Source organism: Callorhinchus milii, unplaced genomic scaffold, assembly GCF_018977255.1.
Source record: "Callorhinchus milii isolate IMCB2004 unplaced genomic scaffold, IMCB_Cmil_1.0 Scaffold15, whole genome shotgun sequence".
In the NCBI taxonomy this organism is placed as follows: domain Eukaryota; kingdom Metazoa; phylum Chordata; class Chondrichthyes; order Chimaeriformes; family Callorhinchidae; genus Callorhinchus; species Callorhinchus milii.
The window spans coordinates 903,654-917,702 of record NW_024704756.1 but is presented as its reverse complement, the minus strand read 5'-3'; the positions used below and the strand labels follow the sequence as shown (position 1 = coordinate 917,702).

The following is a 14,049-nucleotide window of genomic DNA, read 5'->3' as shown; positions in this document are numbered from 1 at the left end:
TGGGGAGATGGTTGCAGGAGGAGGGGGGGGGTGGGGAGATGGTTGGGGAGGGGGGTGGGGGGGTGGGGAGATGGTTGCAGGAGGAGGAGGGGGGGGGTGGGGAGATGGTTGCAGGAGGAGGGGGGGGGGGTGGGGAGATGGTTGCAGGAGGAGGGGTGGGGGGGTGGGGAGATGGTTGCAGGAGGAGGGGGGGGAGAAAAATATATAATAATTGGTCATTCAATCCACGACTGTTTGTGGGACTCTCTTGTGCACAATTGGCGACTGCATTTTGATGACAAAATATACAGTCAATTCACTCGACGGTATATTCTGTGAAGCACTTGTAGATGTCTCGAAGATGTGATAAAGGCACTATATCAAATGCAACGATGATTATCATGTTGTTCAGATGTCTTGCATCTCTTGGACCGCTGGTTCCCCGACACCCCCCCCCCCCCCCCCCAATGCTTAAGAGTATCCAAACCAAACTGAGAGTTCCACACATGTTCACCGTCTATGGATGAGGCAGAGTTTGGTGACAGATCGCGTTGGGGTAACTGTGGGAGTTCAATCGGCTAAACCTGCATCAGCTTGTCCTTGATAGCCAGGCGGTACTATGAGTATATGCTAAGCAGTCTTCGCATTTATATTGTGTCTTTCCTGTTAGTTAACTGTCCCGTGAGACCATTTATATATATATATATATATTTATAAATATAAAAATAAATGTGGCAGTGTTAAATGTAGGCGCTTTAGGAACAAAGGAACTGTGTGGTACAGTAACATCAGGTCAGTGAAGTTACACTGCTGTGTGCAATCGGCTGCTGGTTTTGCCCACAAATATACAGTCAATTCACTTTAAAGTATTATTTAAGATGCGCTTTGAGACGTCTCGAAGACGTGAAAAGCTCTATGTCAATTGCAAGGATTATTATTGATCCCCATTATCATCTCGTTGAGAGATATAACAATACCTGACACACAATAAAATGGAACTTAGCTATTGACGCTCAGAAAGATCAGAGTAGGACTGTGCTAACTTGACTAATTGTCTAACCTCTCACAAGGCCCAACATGTCATCTGCATTTATCCTTAAACCCATTTTAACAATAGTGTGACTGTGAATTTGTAGGCACATTGGCAGCCAATTTTGTGTTCAGCCATGAAGTGGATGACCAATTTTTTTTATTTGGAGGATTGATAGCCTGGACACCAGGAGAGAGAAACTCCCTTCTCTTTTCAAGTTGTGCCACGGCATCGTTAACATCCACCTGAACGGGCAGACAGACGCCCGGGACCTCGGTGTATGATGTCTCAATCCATTATTTTACATTTTTTAAAAAGTTGGTGCAGAATTTTCAAAGTAAGACTGGATTTAAGTTCTAAATGCTGAAGAGAACATAAGAATTTGTTAGAAGAAAGAAGACCGTCCAGTTTGCCTTCCACCATCCTGGCAGTCGCCTGTCAGTGTCCCAAACTATATATTTGTATCCACAGATATTATTTTGTAGCAGAAATCTAATCTAATTTGTTCTTGAAAGAATCGATATGAGATGTTATGAGTGTTTTAAACAATAATAAACTACTGAAGACACAGGAGAGAAGAAAGTCTATTTCCTTTAATTAGGGAATTGGTAACAGATAATTAGGGGACAGATTGAGATAAATTTCTTCAGATTGCTGTTACGGTTTAGAATAACATGGTTAATAGTTATTAAGGCTGCATTAATTGAATCCTTGGGACGGTACCTGAATAAATTCTGAGCCATACAGATCATTAAGCACTTCGGAGAGTGAGGCTAATTATGCAACACAAATTGACTTTTATATAGAGTTGTGCTTTTCACGGCAGGATGTCTCCCAATATGCTTTAATTATATATTTTTTTAAGAAAAATCACTTAAAAATGCACAGTTACAACATTAACATCAGTTTACATTTACACAGTTTCACATCGGGAGGATGTCTCAAAACGCTGGACCAAGCCCATGGTCAGGGATTTGGACCCGAGCTGGTGGTCGGGATCAGGAGAAAGGGAGGATGGGGTGGCCAAAGGCACGGGCGATGAGGAGGGTCTTGAGGCGTGCCTTGAATTTAATTTAACATGTTACTTAACATGTTGGATAAAAGCTTCCTTCTGTGCAGAAAACTTCCTTGGATTTCGCACGTACAGCACTAATGCAAAATTGGGAGATGTTTTGGGCTGGAGGGGGAGGGAAATCACATGCACATTTAATGCAGAAGTTAATGGTCTAAGTCTTCCCTCCCTCCTCAGCGGGCTCTGGCTTGCTCCATTCCCCCGGACTGCCCATCCCATCTTCAGGCTTCCTTTTTGACCATGCCTTCAGTCCACCTTCCACCTCTCTTAACTCTAGCTCGGATGCAAACCAATGACTGTCCAGTGCCTTGAGACATCCTCCCATCATAAAAAGCGCTGTGTAAATGCATGTAGTTGTTGTTGTCTTGTGGTCAGAGCTTTGCACCTGTCTCTGTGCTGCTCCAGTGTATAATAGTGTGTTTTATCTTCTTTTTGTCCAGGATGACCCCAGTCAGAGCAAGAGATCTCCCTCATCACCACAAGGTGGGCCCAAGAAGAGATCAGCGTTTGGAGACATTACAAACGTAAGGACTCCGTGCGCTCTGCTCCGTACTGCTACAGACTCTCTGCCCCTCAGTGTGTGTGGGGTGGGTGGTGGGGGGGTGCGCGGGGGAATTGGGTGCTGTCGCCTCTTGGAGAAAGAGGGTGTAGAATAGAGAGCGGGAAGGGGAGGGTGGATGGGGTCTTGAGCATAGGGGGCGGCTTAAGACGTCCTCGTGAAGTGAAAGGAGCAATATAAACGCAGTGAAGTGCATTAGGGAAAGCCATACACGAGGGACGAGTCTGGCAGAGAGACTGCGAGGCGACATGGGTTACCCTTACGGGAGGGGGTGGGAGGGGTGAAGGTCACTCCAGAGCTGCAGTTATTCCTTTCTATCAGTGCCATCTATAGTTTAGAGATACAGCAACAATAAATGACATATGTAAAGCGCCTTTCACGTCCGGAGGACGTCCCAAAGTGCTGGAATCCTAAAAGAAATATAATCCCAAAGGAAGGAGGAATGGTGGAATCTTTAGCTGTTACCTTGGTTTGAGTGTTGCAGGTTGTGTGTAAATCGGGGCTGTGTTTTCTCCCTGCACCAGGCGAAGCAGAACCCAGCGATTGTGACCAGGAAATCAGCCGGCAAAAAACCTGAAAGCACCGTCACCCAGGAGGTGTCCAAAAATACCGCAAATCTTCCCAAAAGGTAAGTGTTTTTCTACTTGTGATCCTATGGAGTACTGTAGCTCAGTGGTTAGAGTGCTCGCCTTGCAAGCGAGAGGACCTGGGTTCGATTCCTGGGCAGGGCGACACCTTGGGCAAGTTTCGTTACCTCAACGCCACTGTTTACCCAGCAGTAAGTAGGAACCCGGTTGTTCGTCGATTGGCGCATCGCTTTCCGGGGGTAATAATCCCTTTTATATAAAAAAAATCCATTGAATCCGCCACCGTTTGTGGACATTGCTGGGCGTAATTGGCTGCTGCATTTCACCCAAAGAACAGTCACTCCACTTTACAATATATCCTGTAAAGCGCTTAGAGACGTCTCAGCTACGTGATAAGGCGCTGTATCAAATGCAGGGATTATTAGATGAGTTCAGTTTCTTTTACAACACGTTTTTTCAATTAGTTCTGGGCGCAAAGCCCTCCTGGACAATGGTCCTGAGCAGAAGGAAAAGAGGAGCAGGCCGGTTGTGGACAAGGAGAACCGGGTACAAGTGCCGGCTGAGCCCAGCGCAGTGACAACACCAAAGAAGGAACCAGAGCTGCAGGTAAAGTCCTGCAGGGAAGAATGCAGCATTTCACTTTTCAAAATACTCAGTCACTACACTTTAGAGTATATTCTGTGAAGCGCTTTGTGACATCTCGAAGACGTGATGGACAACTATATCGAAAGAAAAGATTATTATTGCTCTAGCCTGTACAGCTGTGGGCTGCTGTTGTTTGATATTCATATGCAGTTTCCCTTCCCAGTTCCCAAATGGAGATTCCTAGCATTTGACATGCAGATGTCTGGCAATAGTGTGACAGACTGGCGTTATGGCTGATTAAACGTGTGACCGACACCCGGTAGCTGTTGCTTACTGTAGGAGAATTCACTGAGCCCTGTTCTGTCTAGATTCCTGCTTATGATGATGTTGATGAAGAAAACCTGAACGACCCATTCCTGAACGCATTGTACGCCAAGGATATCTTCAACTACATGAAGGAGCGAGAGGTGAGGGATCCATCCCTAACCCCCACCCACCACGACAGCCATATTCTCTGACGACCACAATACATATGGTTCTGTGTTCTTTCCACTATTCATTGTTTTAACGAGAGAACCGGTGGGGAGACGAGGAGAAATGTTTTTACACCGAGAGTTGTTACGGTCTGCAATCCACGGCCTGAAAGGTGGAAGGCGATTGAATAACAACTTTCCGAAAGGGAATTAGATACGTGCTTGAAGAGGAAAAACTTGCATGGCTATGGGGAAGGAGCGGGGGAGTGGGACTAGTTGGCAGCTCTTTCAAAGGCCGAATGGTCTCCTTCTGTGCTGTAAGATACTATGATCCTAACTATTACTAACAGTGCTGCCGCACGTGACCGGCATTGGGTCGTCGCGACCCGATCCCATGCAGTGTCCCGGGCGTCCTGAGCCTCCAGGCCTGACTCGACCCCGCGTGTGTCTCTTGACGTCTGCCCATGAGTCCGAGTGTGGTCCAGACTCGAGCCGTGGGACAGCTGACCAGCGAGTCCGAGAGCCCAGCGCGCACTCGTGTGCAAAGAGAGAGTGATGTCTCCTCGCTGTGTGTCTGCACATCGAGTATCTGGTCTGAGCCCACACTGCGCTGCTCCTAACACGGTTAGACCAGAGTATTCCGAGACCCCGGGGCTGGCACCTGCGTACTTCACCAGTGAGCATTCACAGCTGCAGCAGAACAGCCTTTTTTTTCTATTTGTGTGGGAGCTGACCGGCTCAGGATACAAGTTGACTGGTAATGCACTATCGTGTCTCATTGTAGCACAGGGTGGGGTTTTTTGGAGCCCAAACACAGCTCTGTGTGGCAGGGCAGCCCTGTCTGTACCTGTTGAGCTAACACTGTGACGTGGTGGAACTCGAATTTAACAGTGCAGGTGTGAGTTTTGCACAGTGCCTCCTGATAACCAGGATTGCACAGAAAGTGGACTTGAAGAACTGAAAAACCTCAGGAACTCCATCCCAGAGCACCTCCCTCCCTTCCTCCCTCCTTCAAGGCTCGACTCGAGACTTTCCTGTTTGATTGTGCTTTCTGCCACCCTCCCACCCCCTCTACCCCCCACCCCTCTTGATTCCAACCCCCAGTTGGGGTGCAAACCCATAACTGTCCAGCGCCTTGGGACATCCTTCTAACGTGAAAGGTCCTGTATGTAAATGTCATGTTGTTGTTGAAGTGTTCTAACTTCTGGTTGGTGTGGGCTGCTTTGATGTATGGTCTCAGGAGATGGCCCAGGACCATCCACTGCTGAGTTTGCTGATTGATTTGGAACTTGATCCCGACCTGCAGTTCCTGTGACTTCATTCTAACCACTGTCGCTCTCTCCGTGCCCGGCAGGAGATGTTTGTGCTGAAGGGATACATGGAAAAGCAGCCAGATCTGAACATTGAGATGAGGGCAATCCTGGTGGACTGGATGGTGGAGGTGCAGGTGAGATCGTCAACCTTACACCACACTCGATGGTTGCAGGGTGAAGGGACTAACAACAACAACAACAACAAGATTCCATTTAAAAAGCGCCTTTCACGTCCCAAGGCGCTGCACAGTTGGGTCATGACCCGAGCAGGGGGGAAATGGTCAGGGTGAGGGAAGGGAAGGGAGGGAGCGAGGAGGGGGGAAATGGTCAGGGTGAGGGGAGGGAGCGAGGAGGGGGAAGAGAGTCGAGAGGGGAGCTGAAGGCACGGTCAAAGAGAAATACTTCTATTATCCATCCGGCATCTTTCTTCAACTCACTTAAAACAGGATGGTCCAACCTCTGGGCTGCTGAGGGCCGGATGCCCTATTTGAGAAACATCCGTGGGCCGCATAAGCAATATTTTTCTGTTTCCTTTCAGAAACTTAACATAACGTTAAACGGGTTATGAAGGGGGCAGGTGGGCCAGGTTAAATGGACTGGATGGGGCGGGGAGGGAGAGGGTGTGTGGATGAAAACTGACTTACAACAATGATTTCAAACCGCACAAATTGAAACAATTCAATTACTGAAAACAACTGGAAATTATCTGGGGCCCATTTGGAGCTCTTCACAGGGCAGGGCTGTGTGCTGGGGGTGGGAGTGGACGTTAAGGTAGGCTTTCGGGTGGGATTTAAAAACAGATAGGAAGTAGGAGAGAGGAGGTGGACTTTTTTTTCTCTGCATGGGTCAGACATCTGTCTGTCAAAAATGTGCTCTCCTGCAGGTGCCTGATTTATTATTGCCTTTTTCTCTCTCTCTCCCTCTCTCCCCCGCCCCTCCCTCCCTGTCAATACTGGGGGAGTTTGATCTGAAGAGCTTGTTAAGAACATAAGCATTTGCTAGACAAAAGAAGACCAAGGTCCATCTAGTTCGCCTTCCACCAACCGTTCCTTGCGCAGTCACTTGACATATTGTATCCCAAATTATATCCTGAGATATTATTTTCTAGCAGAAATCTATCTAATTTGTTCTTGAAACAAACAACACTTTCTGTTTCTACTGTCTCCCTAGGGAACCTGTTCCATACGTTTACTGTTTGTTTGTTTCTCTCAGGAGAACTTTGAGCTGAACCACGAGACTCTATACCTGGCTGTGAAGCTGGTGGATCACTTCCTGGCCACCACCATGTGCCTGAAGGAGAACCTGCAGCTGCTGGGCTCCACCGCCATCCTCCTGGCAGCCAAGTTCGATGTAGGTCCTTCCTCTCCAACAGCTGCCAAACCAACCTCTTGTGTCTGGGTGGGGGCGGCGGGGGGCGCTGGGGGGGACAGGTGGATGTTTAAAAGGTCATTTTGGCAAGATATTGCCTTGAAAATGGGAACAGGAGGAGGCCATTCAGCCTCTCAAGTCTGTTTCGCTATTCTATTAGATCATGGCTGATCTGCTGCGCCTCAACTCCATTTACTCGTCTTTGCTTCATATCCCTTGGTTCACTCAATCCACGACTGTTTGTGGGACACTGCTGTGCCATGTTTCACCCGCAAAATTTACAGTCAATTCACTTTACAGTATATTCCGTAAAGCGCTTTGAGACGTCACCAAGACATGATAAGGTGCTGTGTCAAATGAAAGGATTATTATTATTATTATTGCCCTTATCTAACAAAAATCTATCGATCTTAGTCTTAAAAATGAATTGATTCAGCATCCACAGCCTCTTACTGGGTCTGAATGAGTTGGGGGAGATGTATAGTGTGTTGAGAGGATTATCATGATGGCCGCTGCTAGCTGGTCTGGTGGGAAACTATGATATTGACTATAAATCCCTTCATGCCGCGGCACCTCCCTATCTCTCCGACTTCCTTACGCCCCGATCCGCTGCCTCCGTCCACTCAACTGGATCCGGCTTGTATGTCCCTTGTGCCCTCCCTTGCCCACTCTTCCCCTTTTTTAGATCACGGCTGAAGACCTTCCTACGAGACCGCGTTTACAGGCACCTCCTCCCTCCCCCCGGCTCGAGGTCAGGCTCCGACACTATTAAGCACTCTGAGAGGATGCTTCGAGTGAAGGGCGCTGTGTAAACGCAGTGTTGTGGTGGTCTCTAGCTGTGACGTGCTGTTTTACAGGAGCGCTGCCCGCCTTGTGTGGATGACTTCCTGTACATCTGTGACGATGCGTACCAGAGGGAGGAGCTGCTCTCCATGGAGGTCAACATCCTGAAGACACTGAAGTTTGACATCAACATCCCAGTGGCCTATCGCTTCCTCAGGAGATACGCCAAGGTGAGCGGCTTCAGGACTCCTCACACTGATATTCATAATAATAATAATCCTTGGGTTTGGAGTAGCCAATGTATAGTATACGTTTAAATATAATGTAGTATATTTTATAATATAGTGTATTTTGTAATATATTTTCACATCAGGAGCACTACACAGGATTTTACTGTGAAGTACTTTGAGACGTCCTGATGTGAAATATTTTTTTTTACTGCGATGTAGAGTGACTGCGGCCGAAACTCCCTTCTCTTTTCGAGCCGCACCGTGGGATCTTTATTGTCCACCCAGGTCAGAGCTCCTCAGTCTCTGCTGATCTCAGCTAAAATCACTGTTCAGGAGAAACGGCCTGAGTTGCCACTCCTGCTCTCTATTCGGTTCCCAAAGGCTCTGGGGTGGGAAGGTAGAGCCTGAAGTCACCTGAACTGTGTAACAGAATCATAGAATATTACAGCACAGAAAGAGGCCATTCGGCCCATCATGCCTGTGCCGGCTCTCTGGAAGAGCTACACAATCAGTCCCACTTCCCCCGCTCTTGTCCCATATCCTTGCAAATCTTTCTTTTTCAAGGCCTATCTAATTCCTTTTTGAAAGTTATCTTTGAGTCTGTTTCCCTCAGGCCTTCAGGCCATGCATTGCTGGATCAGGTGGATAGATGTTTGTTAGGTCGGGTTTCAAGGGATATGGAGCAAAGGCGTATAAATGTAGTTGAGGTACAGATCACCATGATTTAATAGCATGGCGGAACAGGCTCGAGGGGCTGAATGGTCTCCTCCTGTTCCTATGCACATAGTTTGATTCACAACGATGGGTTGTGGTCTCGGCTCTGTTAGTGCGATGGTCGGGAGTGAAGCTTTGCGGGTTAAATGGTGACTTCTGTGTGTTTGTGTGAGAAACGTTTCCCCTCCTGACGTGGATGTTGATGTCTGACAGTGCGGCAGAGCGAGCCTGGAGACGCTGACCCTCAGCCGCTACGTCTGTGAGCTGACCCTGCAGGAATACGGCTTCATCTGGGAGACAGCCTCCAAACTGGCTGCCTCCTGCCTGCTGCTGGCCCTTAAGATGAAGGGCCTGGGGGGATGGGTGAGTCATGTCCAGCACTTTCACGTGTGTAATAAAAACAGAAGTGGCTGGGAACACTCAGCAGGTCAGGCAGCATCTATGGAAAGAGGAAGATCTGTTAGTGTTTCAGCTCCATGACCTTTCCTCTCTCCATAGATGCTGCCTGACCTGCTGAGGGTTCCCAGCGACTTCTGTTTATATTTCAGATTTCCAGCATCTGCAATATTGTGCCTTTCACTTTCACACGTGTCTTGTTTTCTCTCTTCTCATTGATGTCTCATTTTACCATCTCTTTCTCTTTGAGTTGTCTCTTGACTTTAAGTCTATGTGACTTTCTTCACAATGTTCTCCCAGCTTTTAGCTACTCAGAAATGTTAGTTAAGCAGCTACCAATGTCTCAGTGATCGATGTCTTAACTTCTTCCTCTCCCCCTTACCCCCCTCCCCCCCCCCACTCCCACCCCGCACATAAGTTGTACTAGTCGGGACCATGACATTTAATATGATTGACACGACATCCGAGTTGCAGGCAAGCTTAGCTGTAAATCGTATAAAATCCGATTTAATCGATAATCTACACTGCGAATGTGTAATTCACTGCAGCCGGTAAGTGAGTATGCGGTGACGGGTCGGGGAATAATTTGTCACAATTCAATCTGTGCTGAGCTGACACCGCAGGCCCACTTACCGACAAGCGTTGGAATGAAATTAAATTTGAGTTGACGAATCAAGACTATGTTTCCCGTGATTCAATGCAGCCGGTAAGTGATGGACAGTAGGGGAGTGGCGTTGCAAGTTAGGAGATGATTAATACAACTAGTGCAAAGAAATCTGAATGGTTTGGGAGGAAACTGAATGGTACTCGGTTGAATATACGACTAAGGAGATTATACGATTTATGAAGATGACATGTGTGAGCTTTACTGTACTGAGGTCCTCTTGTCTGGGATCTGGGTGAGGTTTACAGTCTTGCAGGGAGTCGAGCTGCGCTGCTAATAACACCTGGAATTTGGCCTTTGTATTTCAGACTCCGACCCTGGAGCATTACACGGGATACAAGGTGGCTGATCTGCAATCACTAACCCGACGTCTGAATCTGTTACTTTACAACAGACCAAATGACAAGCTGAAGGCCGTGCGTTATAAGTACTCTCACAAGTAAGGGCTGCTGCATGGGACAGGCCACGGTTTGTATTCTGCTTGTGCAGTAGAACGGCACATATTCTTGGCTCAGTTGATAGCTGATTCCTGTGGAATCCTGTAGCTCAGTGGTTAGAGCACTCGCTTTGCAAGTGAGAGACCTGAGTTCAATTCCAGGCAGAGGGCGAAACCTTGGGCAAGTTTCCTTACTCCACACAGAGCCTAATAATAATCCCTCCAAAACCAAAAACAATAATAAATTGGTCATTTTCAATCTACAACTGTTTGTGGGACATTGCTGTGCGCAATTGGCTGCCACGTTCGCCCACAAATGTACAGTCAATTCACTTTACAGTGTGTTCTGTGAAGCGCTTTGGGACGTCCTCCCAACGTGAAAAGCGCTATAACAAATGCAAGGATTATTATTATAATAGCACACGGGCCTCTGGATGAGAAAGTTCTAGGTTTCCCTGTGCCAGGACAGTGTGAGTGGGGAAGGAGTGCTGCATTGTTAGAGGTGTGGGCACTCGGGTTGAGATGTTAACCAAGGTCCTATCTGCCTGTTCAGGTGGATGTTAAAGATCCTGGTAATCGATTCCTCCAGATAAATTAGTTATTTACTTTCATGGCTGTTGTTAGGATCTTTTTACTGCTGCAAGATTGGCTGCTGAGATCATAGAATCTTACAGCACAGAAGGAGGCCATTCGGCCCATTGTACCTGTCTGGTTCTTTGAAAGAACTGCCCAACTAGTCCCGCTCCCCTGCTCTTACCCCACACTATCTGGCAGGGCATTCCAAAAAAAATTCTCCACGTTTCCCCTCTGGTTCTTTTACCAATTATCTGGAATCTGTGTCCTTTGGTTACCGACACAACTGCCAGAGGAAACAGTTTCTCCATATCTTCTCTAATAATACTTGCACTTAACATAGTGCCTTGTATATATAAAATATATTTTATATTGGACCTTCCAGTTTTGGGCTTGGGATTTTCTTCGCATGACCTAAGTAAATATTAAATAAATATGTACTAAGTAAATAGTAAATGTACGGAACAGCCTCCCTAGGGAAACTGTAGAAGCAAAAAGTATTGATTCTTTCAAGCACAAATTAGACAGAATAGATAAATATCTTGGAATACAGTATATTGTTTGGGCCATTGACATGTCATGTGACTGCCAGGATGGTGGAAGGTGAACTGGATGGACCTTGGTCTTCTTTCGCCATCAAATTCTTATGTTTTTAGGTTCTTATCAAGTCTTTGAGACATCTGAAAGAGCTTCGCAGGATTTTACTGTAAAGTGCATTGACTGTGCATTTGTAGCTGAACATTGCAGCCAATTTGAACACAGCAATATCCCACAAACAACCAATCAAGTGAATGGCCAATTTTTGTTTGGGGGATTATTGGCTAGGACACTGGAAGAAACTCCCTTTGCTTTTCAAATAGTGCCACGGGATCTTTAATGTCCACCTGAACAGGCAGACGCAACCTCGACTGAACGTTTCATCTGAAGATGGGTTCTGGGTTCCGAATTGCCTGTGAAGCTATTTGAGATGTTTGGTCTCTGGAAGTGGAAAGCTGGGGGGAATAATTCTGCGAGTGTATCCAACAACAACAGTTTTTAGTTTAAAAGTGCTTTATGGAATTGAATTAGTTGAATGTCTGCAAATGGAGCAGGTCTTTTCCAGTCTGTGGTAAATCAGAATCCTCGTGGCTTCTCAGCCAGAAATGCTGAGACAAACCCCCCGATCCCTGTTCCGACTGAAGCTGGTCCCATTCCTGATCTGTTCTGATCACATCCGGAGCAGTGGTTGAGGCTAAAATTGTCCCTGGATTAGGGCCGGGGAAAAGCAGCCAGGGGCCTTGCTCCTAAGTCAGAACATGTGATTTGCTCCATCTCCCCTCCCCTTCCCCCCTCGCTATGTCGCAGCTAACACAGGAATGAGATATTGAGCCCTAGGAGTCTTTTTGGATAAAGAGGCATAATGCCTCTGGAGGGAAGAAAGTTAGTGAGAGGCGTGGAAGCCACAAAGCCAAGATGGGCAACTGCTGACGGCAAATTCAGGTGCTGTTCTGAGATAGCGCCTGTTACAAATTTATGCTTCTTCAAGTTCCATTCTCATTCCTCTCCTCTTCCCCCTCTCCTCACTCCCCTCTCCTCACTCCCCCACCTTCTTATCCTCTCTCACACTCTCTCTCGCTCTCCACTTCCCCTCTCCCCCAGCTTCTCATTTCCCCCTCTCTCTCCTCTTCCTTTCCCACTTCTATCTCTTCTCATCCCTTTCTTGCCCCTGCCCCCTTTCTCTCTCTGCAATGAGTTTAATTTCACTCTTTTCCTAATTAACAGAGTATTCTTTCAAGTGGCCAAAATCCCGCCAATGGATGTGCTGGAGCTGGAGGAGCAGCTGAGCTGTTGATGTGGATGTGCTGAGCTTTGCCGAAAGCCATATACTATAGTACACCACCAGCCCCACTGGCTTTGTACATAGTGTGTAAATACTTGCCATCGCTCAGTATCTCTGATGTATAATCTGTGACCTCTGCTAAAATGAAGCGATTGTGTAATTATTCCTAGAAAGGCCAATTATTATGAGGCAGCAAAAAAAAACTTTTAAGACTAACAAAACTCTAATTGTACTTTTGTTTTAAAAAAAATACTCTCTTCCTTGTTGCTGTCCTAAACTTGCGCCCCATGTAAAACAAACCCCACTCCCCTGTCAGATATTTCCTGGATCTCGTTTTGCTTTCGAAAAATGTACTATTGAACCTGCAAACGTTCCCAGTGTTTTTGCTGATCGTTAAATGTAAAAGACATTGTTTGTGTTAAGAGTTCCTTACTTTGTAGATTTTATTTTTGCATTTTTTAAAAAGTTTTTACAAAGAGGACAGAAGCTGCAAAGTGTGGAAACGTTGTGTTATTTGGGAAGTTTGTAGCTAAGTGGAAGATGTTTGCCGTTGGTGCCACAGGGAGAGAAACTTTTTCCCCTCGTTCCTGTTGATGCCCTTCTCAGTGTGTGGCACTGGCTTCCTCGTCACTATTTCCTCGTGCCCTCGGCCCCCGGACAGGACAGCCCTGTCGGGGTGACTTTCTCTGCCGGATTGATGGCCGAGAGTGAACTGACCAACAGCTCCTCCCAGTTCACGGCATCTCTCCAGCATCTTCCACGTCTGATAACTTTTTTTAAAAAAAAAATCCCAACTTTTTGGTGCAGGTTTGTAATTCGCACCTTTGATCTCTGTTTAATTGGGGGGAAAGTTAGTGAGAGGGGGAGCGCTGCTGACAGCGCAGGAAAGCGTCCCTTTCCCTGTTGAGCCCCAGAGCGCCCACTGACACCACCTTCTGTCTCCGAGCCGGTCATTGCTTCAGACACAGCAGCCTTTGGCTGCGGGAAGCTCTCAGCCATTCAAAGTTCCCAAATGTTGCATTGTTTGTGTTTCAAACTATTTTAAGATTTTGCGGATATGTTTTGTGTATTTATAAATAACTTTAAAGAAGTCTGTGGTACACTCACAGCCGTGAATAGCTCTGGTGTTTGTGTCCTGTGGGGTTGTGCGGGTGACCCTCTGTGTTTTGAGTGTTCTTTCACTCTGGTGTTCATGTTGTAAAATAAAATAAATCCATTACGTTACTACGTGGCGTTATTTTCTCATTCAAACATATTCAAGAGTTTAGTGATATAAAGCCCCGCCCCCCACAAGCCCCGCCTCCACCACCAGAGCCCCGCCCCACCACCACCAAGACCCCGCCCCCCACCAGGATCCCGCCCCCCACTAGGGTCCCGCCCCACCAAGGCCCCGCCCCCGTGCGGCAGGGGCCCCGCCCCCGCGTGAGCGGGCGTGGTGTACATGTAAGCTGTTGGGGGCGGGGCCTGA

General features: G+C 47.2%; 1 protein-coding gene across 1 annotated transcript in view; it reads left to right on the top strand.

Moving 5' to 3' along the window:
• ccnb3 (cyclin B3) overlaps positions 1 to 13,805 on the top strand; it is an 18,687-nt gene extending 4,882 nt beyond the window's left edge. Inside the window, exons 3-12 of the mRNA XM_042340652.1 lie at positions 2,522 to 2,605; positions 3,165 to 3,268; positions 3,692 to 3,833; positions 4,181 to 4,279; positions 5,640 to 5,732; positions 6,811 to 6,948; positions 7,824 to 7,979; positions 8,907 to 9,056; positions 10,062 to 10,192; positions 12,524 to 13,805. Of these exons, the coding sequence (XP_042196586.1) occupies positions 2,522 to 2,605; positions 3,165 to 3,268; positions 3,692 to 3,833; positions 4,181 to 4,279; positions 5,640 to 5,732; positions 6,811 to 6,948; positions 7,824 to 7,979; positions 8,907 to 9,056; positions 10,062 to 10,192; positions 12,524 to 12,593 (1,167 nt within the window). The 3' untranslated portion in view covers positions 12,594 to 13,805. The remainder of the gene's footprint in view (positions 1 to 2,521; positions 2,606 to 3,164; positions 3,269 to 3,691; positions 3,834 to 4,180; positions 4,280 to 5,639; positions 5,733 to 6,810; positions 6,949 to 7,823; positions 7,980 to 8,906; positions 9,057 to 10,061; positions 10,193 to 12,523) is intronic.
• Positions 13,806 to 14,049: the final 244 nt, after the last annotated feature.